An 8229-nucleotide genomic window follows, 5' to 3' on the forward strand; every position below is an offset into this window, starting at 1 on the left:
CTCCTGTATGCCTTCCTTCCCTTTCCCTTGATACCCAAAGTTCTTCAGAAAGCCAGTTCATTGGGAAGCAATCTGATGCTCGTTGCCCCATACTGGCCACGTCAAATTTGGTCCCCCTTCTTTTGACCTCATCTCCAGGAGGAGCTGTGGGTTCTGGACCCAGTTCCAGACCTTCTGACTCATGTGTCGAGAACACTCCATCCCTCTCTTCAAATCCTCAAATTGACAGCTTGGCTGCTCCAATTCCAGATATAGCCAGGCTCCCTAACCTTTCTCCTTCTGTGAAACATAGCTTGATCTCGTCTCATAAAGCTTCCACAAGAAAACTATACATGAGTAAATGGAAAAGATTTTCTTCCTGGCCATTAAGTAATCACATTGATCCCTTTTCTGTTCCTATAAGTTCTATTCTTGAATTTCTAGCTAAGCTATTTAATGAAGGCGCAGCTGCAGCTACCATCCAAGTCCAGTTAGCAGCGATATCTAATTTTCATATAAGCGATTTAGCCCCAAATCTGATGTCTCACAGACTATGCAAAGCCTTCCTGAAGGGCACTGTTTTGTTAAGACCACCCATTAAGATCCTGCTACCACCATGGGACCTAAATTTTGTTTTATCCTGCTTAATTCTTCCCCCTTTGAACCTGCATCATTGTGTGATCTAAAGTTCTTGACATGGAAAACGAGTATTTTAATTGCCATCACTTCTGCTAGATGGGTTTAGTTGCAAGCATTATTGATAAAGCCCCCCCACATGCTTTTCCACAAAGAAAGAGTATCCTTTTGAACAAACCAATGCTTCCTACCAAAAGTATGCTCAGAGTGTAATTTAAATCAATCCATGGAGCTACCAGTGTTTTTCCCCAACTATGGCAACAAGGCAGGTTATATGCTGCACCAACTGGATGAACATAGACAGTTAAGTTTCTACTTACGTAAGAAGGACTTCAGAAAATCTGACCAATTATTTGTTTCATTTTCAGACTACAAGAAAGGTACTTCTGTATCTAAGGTCACACTTTCAAAATGGCTATCAGATTGTATTACTTTTATATACAAATCTAACAACAAAGATCTTCCCTGTAAAGTCAAGGATCATTCTACGAGAGCTGTAGCAACTTCTTCTGTCTTTCACGCTAGACTACTAATTGATACCATTTGTGCTGCTGCAACATGGGCAAGGCCTCATACCTTTATCACTCATTACAAAGTGGATTTGGCCTCCAGGAACAGGGCCTCCTTTGGGTCCACTGTTCTGAAGAATATTCTCCCGTGAGCCACCCAAGAAATATGGTGCTAGGGACACTGTCCTCACCAGTGAAGAATGAAGGCGAGCTAGGACAACATCACATAAAGAAGTTATGTACTCACCGTAACATTCTATGTGTGTTGTCCATCTCGCCTTCATTCTTACATCCCACCATCCTTCCCCCAGCCTATGGTTCCTGGAGGACCAAGCGGTTACATTTAGCAAGTATGTTCTCTGACCTTCTTCATTGTCCTAACATGTTGTAATAGTCCATTAGGTAACTGTTGTTATCAGCAAACAAGATCTGGGGAGCTTTACTAGAGCATGATGGGATAAGGGATACAGCCACGAGCCAGTGAAAGTCCTCGAGCTTTTGTATACGGCTGAGTCTGAACTGAGGATCACTTCCCACCCCAACCAGTGAAGAATGAAGATGAGATGGGCAACACACATGGAACATTATGGTGAGTACAAAACTTCTTTATTTATTCCATTAAAATTCAAATTACTGTTATGCTTTATGAACTGGTACAGACATATACCATGTGGTAGGGCACAGAAAATTCCTTATTTGTTGAAAAACACAAATTTAACACCAGTACCTTACTTTCTTTATTCATCAACAATGATCTGGCACCTCAGCAATTCACCTTCAAGGATCAAAGTATAACAAATTCAGCTGTTTTTTATATTGTAACAAACATCCTCTTAAGATCCAATAATACAGTTAAACAATTTAAATAACAATTAATGTCTACAACTCATATACACTCTTACACAAATATATAGTTAATAAATATATTATATAACAAAACAATTTATACAAATTCACAAATATTTTCACAGACTAGGCAACAATGTTTGGAATTTAAATATCATTCTAGTTTCCAACTCAAGCAATTTGCTAATATAGTCACCCCCTCTAGATACTATTTTATTTGCAGGTCAACAGGGGTGGTTTATATTCTGGGATGCAGTTGTCCTAATATTAGATGGTACATAGGGCAAACCAAACGTATAGTTAGAATTTGGGTCCTTGAACATCTTAGAGATGTAAGGAATCATAATGAATTAAGTCCTGTACCTAATCATTTTTATGAAATGCATGGGGGTTCTGATTGTCGATTATTTTTTTGTGTACTTGCAAAACCCTTTCTACCTAGAGGGGGCAACTATATTAGTAAATTGCTTGAGTTGGAAACTAGAATGATATTTAAATTCCAAACATTGTTGCCTAATGGTTTAAATCAGGAAGTAGGAAATTAAATGGTTAAGTGTTTAGCTATTTATATTTATATAAATTATATATGGATAATCTGTGAAAATATTTTTGAATTTGTATAAATTGTTTTGTTATATATTTATTAACTATATATTTGTGTAAGAGTGTATATGATTTGCAGACATTAATTGTTATTTAAATTAATTGCATTATTGGATCTTGTTAAGAGGCTGTTTGTTGTAATATAAAAAAACAGCTGAATTTGTTATACTTTGATCCTTGAAGGAGAATTGCCAGATCATTGTTGCTGAATAAAGAAAGTAAGGTACTGGTGTTAAATTTTTTTTTTTTTTTTTTGTACTTACTCTTGGTGGTTTGTGTGTTCCTTATTTGTTGACCTGTATCTGAAGTAGTACTTCAGGAATTGCATGATGGGGAAAGTGCATACTTGTCTCAGGAGAATAGAAAATGCTCCTGTTACATTGAGCGTGCTCTTACAGGCTACACTGCAACTTTGCTTTGATGCTAAGTATGCTGGTGTAGAAGCAGTTAGTTAGCATGTCTAGCATAAGTTCTACTTTGCCTGTGACACCAGGTCGATAGTTCTGTTAATCTACAGGAAAGGTCTTTCATTTGATGAGTAAGATATGTGGTGATGGCTTTGTGCTGACTGATGATAAAGGCTTTTCAAACAAAATGAAAGCATAAAGAAGTGAAAGCGGGTTTAAGTCTTAGTCTGTTTAGACAGTCTAATTTTACTGCAAGTGAATATGTAGGCAGTGATAAAAGCTTATGACTCTATACAAAACTGTGTGAAGTATACTTGTTTTTCTTGTATACCTTGTGTTAACATAGTAGAGCTCTCTTTAGTGTTCTAGGAGCTGTGGTCGTGGAACAAGAGCTCGAGAAGCTTACTGTATTAATAATCTTGGTCGTCGTGTTGCTGATAAAGAATGTAATCAAAGTCAGAAGATTGGTACTCAGAACTGCAATGACATCACTTGTCCTGAATGGATTGCTACTGAATGGAGTGAGGTAGGACTATTTCCATTACCAAACTGCATAACTGGCATTGTGATCAACTAAAATGTAGTGAAAATGTGAATATTACTGTTATTGGAAAGCAAACTGTCATATCAACTGCATGTGGTACACAAGCAATGGTGAGTGGAAGAAAGTTTGTTAAACCATCTGTCAAAAAGTACTGTAATTGCTAAGTAAGAATAATATACTTTGATACAGAAAACCTACTGTTTGTTGACCTGCAGTTAAACAGCACAATGTTATAATGCAGATGTTGCAGGTTTGAATTGATGGACAGCTTAGAATGTGAGCACTGTCTTGATCACAAACTGAATTTAGTGTTACAGAGCTGGAGAAGAGGCAGAAGGTGAGTTTTATATTTTTTCTCATTTTCTCACTTTTGTTCAAGTTTGAATGTCCTCAGAATTAGCATATATGTATATAGTTTATGGATAAGGGGCTTGCACATATGTTGGGGTGAAGGGGGCTTGCCTACCACCTACAGACGTTTTTGTGTATTTCAGAACTTTGAGTATTGCTGTTTTGAGCTGCAAGCTCCAAGATCTTTGACTTGCTTAAACCCAGAGCTGTTGGACATGCTACACCTAAAGAAATCCCAGTCCCTCTGAGCTACACACTCTAGGGACCTAAACCTTGTCATCAGAATAAACGAGACATGCTGGAGGGATAGAGTCCTGTCCCAGAGACTTCCCATATTCTGGAACAGGCTACCCATCTATGTCAAGCAAAGTTCTTCATTAGCACTCTTCAAGAAAAATCTTGAGTGAATGGGAAATATGAAATACACCCCGGGGATCACTTCTGTGTCTCTGCTCGACAGTGGCACAGGAAAATAACTTTCTTGGGTGGCGTAAGCCAGGGAACCTTGTAGGCTAGGCTTACGTAGGCCTTCGGGCCGATAGCCTAGTACGAACCTATGTTAATTAAAGAACACAAAATTATTCACATTAAATCTCTTAGAATTCTTTGTATATTTACTTATTTTATCCCTTCATTCCGTTTTTTTTAATTAGTCAGTAATTAAAGTTGCAGTTCCTTTCACTTCTTTAACTAACTTGTCATTACTTGCAGTTTCTTCCTGCATCATAACACAATTTTTTTCTCATTTATACATTTTAAGCAGCCACCTGTCTTTTGAGGTAACATTTCCCCAAACCCTTTAAATCAGTTACACTCAAAAAAACAAATGTTCCTGTTTCATCAGTCTGCCTGATCCAATAGTTGGACACTGAGCTGCTCCTCAGACCTTATCTGGCCATTCTCTAGTGCATCGAACCCTTCCAACTGTCCCATGATCCTTTGTGAGCTTCCCTCAGATCTTATTTGCTCCCAGTTTTTGCATACTTTGAGATTACAGTGTTAGTATGGTTAGTATATTTAAATTAGTTTTTTATATATATATATATATATATATATATATATATATATATATATATATATATATATATATATATATTAACATTTTGTACTTGTTGAATTATTTTGTAACTTTAGTTGTTTTTTTTTTTTGGTGCCTCAACTTCTGTGTGCTGAGGCATTTGCCTGGTATCATTCCTTTCAACCAAAAAATAGTTAATAAAATAGTTTTTTCATATTTTGACAGTTATTGTTGTGATTGTAGCTGCTGTTTAGTAACTATGGTTAAGACTTTTTAAAAATGTACCAAATGTAGGCACAAGCTTCCACTGTAAAATTCACATGATCTCTCTGTGGTCTGCTTAGGACCCGGCCATCTGTATGTGGGCTGTTCTGTTTGCAAGGGCTTGACCCCTCACTCTTTAGTAAACAGGTATTAAGGGATGCCTTCCTCCGGAACAGGCAGAAATCCCTGATTAGAAGGAGGATAAGGACAGGGATAGAGAGTCCACAAAATGTTAGAATGGGGATCAGGCTGTTCTTCCAAGCAGCCCAGGGGACCCCAGCACCACCACCACTGTGCCACTCTACAAGTCTCCAATTTTAAGTCCTCTACAAAGTCACTTGTCCGGTATTCTTCACAACCAGAATTGTCTTATTTTCTTTCCTCAAGACCCCCCCCCCCCCAGCACTTCTTTTAAATCAGTTTATTTATTCAGCAGTGTGTATGAAGCAGAGAGCCTGGACTTCCGCGGTGGTGCAGCGGTAGCATTGTTGCCTCCCAGCAAGAGGTTCTCTCGTTCGATTCTCGGCTGGAGTGTGGGGAGTGCCTTCTGTCTGGAGTCTGCATGTTCTCCCCGCAGTTGGGTGGGCATTCGAAAGACATGCGTAAATGGGCGTGCCTTAGTTGAAGGTTGAACGTGGAGCTGGCACCTCGGAGTTCGGGAAAATCTACTGCCAATCATTAGCGGACCGGAGTTCTGCTGTGGCGACTCCTAACCAGGAAAAGCCGAAAGACAACAACATCAGTGTTTATGAAGCAGATTGGGAACCAATGATGAGGGCCTTCCTGAAGACACAGAGAACTGGGCATCATCCCTTCCAAATCCTCTTATGGTACCAAGGCAGATTGGGTTAGACCCCCCCCCCTTCACCTCTTCAGGTTCCTTCTCCCGTACTCTTTACTGCATCAGTGGTTTTGGAGCCAATTATCCTCCTGGATTCTGTCACTTTGGCACCATAAAGCCTCTCCACTCTGTTGCTGATACTTTCATATCCAGCTCTCTCCACACCAGCTCCCTCAGAATTGAATGGGTCTTAGACCCAGGGGCATGGTGCTGAGTCCTCAGCACCATCTACAAGGACAACATGTTTGGAACCATTCTCAGTGTCCGGGTCCTTGGAGTTTGAACCTGTTGTTCCAGTCTCCACTTTGAGACTTCCCAGATACCCAGTACTAGAGTTCCCTTCCTCAGCACCACCCACCTCAGCCTTGGCATTGGAGTTGGTTCCAAGGGATGGGCTCATCCATATAGTTTCTGGATCTACCTTCAAGGTCATAAAAAGTGTCATAGCTACCTCCCCTTCGAAGCTGTTGACAGGGCTTTCATTGCTACTAGCTCAACCCACAGATCCCCATCTTCATCCCCATTCATTACAGCTGCCTGGGACAGAGCAGGCGTATATCTTTCAGAGATTTGCAACAAGTATGATATGACTCTTCCGTGGACTCTGACCAGTCACAGCTGGAGGCCCTGATGAAGAGATCATGTAAAAGGAAACACATAGACTCTACTTCAAAGTCCATTACATCTGGCTTGTATGAAAGAGTGGGCTCCCCTGGTCCCCTTCAGAAGACATCACATTTGGCGAAATCCTGGAATTAATGAAACGGGGATTTTGGCCATCTCCTACCCTCTCAGATGAGGATGTACTCTTTGAGGTATGCAGCTGTGCCCCTTCTACCTCATGGGTTGTCCCTCCTGTGCAGTTATTCTTATTGACTTGGTCACCAGGAGGGTTTGGCAGGAACCTAATACATTAGAAGCCATTTCAAGGTGTCCAGTTAAAGCTTTGCTTCCCCCTAAGGATAGGCAGCCCTGGTCCAAACGTCCTGTAGTAGACTGTGATTATTGCAGCCACCAAAAAGAATTTGCAGAAAGGTTTTCTTTTTATCCTCCAAATAAGGAGTCTAAGAAAATAAACAGGATGGGAAAGCATGTTTGCTCCTCCGGCTCTTTGCCCTGAGTGTGTTAAACTCTAGCAAAGCAAACTTTTAATACTTTGGGTCAGTCCATGACTCAGGACTCTTCTAAGCACCTGAAGACCACTCAGAATACCACAGTAAGCATCTCAAACCTCTCCATGTGTCTGTACTGTAACTCGGCTAATGGAGCAGCAAGGGCAGCAGGCAGTGACATAATGCATTGGTGCCATGTTAGGCTCCTTCTGTGCGATTTTGCAGACAACTTTAAGTTGTCCTATACTAACACTGTATTTGACAGTTCTTCACTCTTCCAACCATCAGTAAAAGAAAAAACTGAAGTGTGATCAGGAAGGTAAGACGCTGTCTGCTGTCATAGTCTGATTTGAATTAGAAGGTTTCCAAATCCCTGTAGGTCTAGAAATCCCAACATCAGCCCTTTGACTACCCTTCTGATAGAGTTGGCCATGGCGTAACTGGCCCCTTCAATTAATGTCAGTCAAGATGTTGGAAGAGGTCCACAAAACTAGGGGTACACTAGCTGCAAGGATGGCCATCACACAAGACATTTGGGTGTGACAAATCATATTCATAGTCTATACAGTACCATTTTTCCAAAGGCCACCACATCAGCAGAGATGCCATTACCAAATGTTCCATCCAGTCAAATGCAGGTGGCACTTCAAGAGGTGTCATACCTCCTTCTAAACAGAGCTATCTAGGGAAGTCCCACCAGACCAGAAAAGGTCAGTAGTTTATTAAGTATTATGTTTGGTTCCAAAGAACAGTAAAGAACTCAGGCCAATTTTGGATCTCAGTGGTTTAAAACTTTTCATAAAAAAATATTAGCAATTTTACCCTGCCTCAGAGTACATAACTCAATTTGTTCCACTCGCCTTCAGAATGCCTATCTCCACATTAGGAACACAAAGGAGTCTAGGAGGTTTCTGTAGTTTTCGACAGGAGTCAGCTGAAGTCCTTTAGTCTCATGAAAGCCTCCCAGGTGATCAGCAGGACCATGGAGGTACTCACAGTTAATGTGTTTAAAAAGCATCAGGATGTTCCCATATCTGGATGATTGGCTCCTAGCTGCAATAACCAAAGAGCTATTACTAACACTCAGATTACTACCAGACATTTTCTTTACAGCCCTCT

The 8229-nt window shown here is 40.4% G+C and overlaps 1 protein-coding gene across 1 annotated transcript in view; it reads left to right on the forward strand.

Annotated features, from left to right (window-relative positions):
• ADAMTS20 (ADAM metallopeptidase with thrombospondin type 1 motif 20) overlaps positions 1–8229 on the forward strand; it is a 3636702-nt gene that overhangs the window by 1843197 nt on the left and 1785276 nt on the right. The window contains exon 21 of the mRNA XM_044087413.1: positions 3342–3506. Within this exon, the coding sequence (XP_043943348.1) occupies positions 3342–3506 (165 nt within the window). The remainder of the gene's footprint in view (positions 1–3341; positions 3507–8229) is intronic.

The sequence above is a fragment of the Protopterus annectens genome, chromosome 11.part0, assembly GCF_019279795.1.
Source record: "Protopterus annectens isolate FY-2018-M chromosome 11.part0, PAN1.0, whole genome shotgun sequence".
Taxonomy (NCBI): Eukaryota; Metazoa; Chordata; order Ceratodontiformes; family Protopteridae; genus Protopterus; species Protopterus annectens.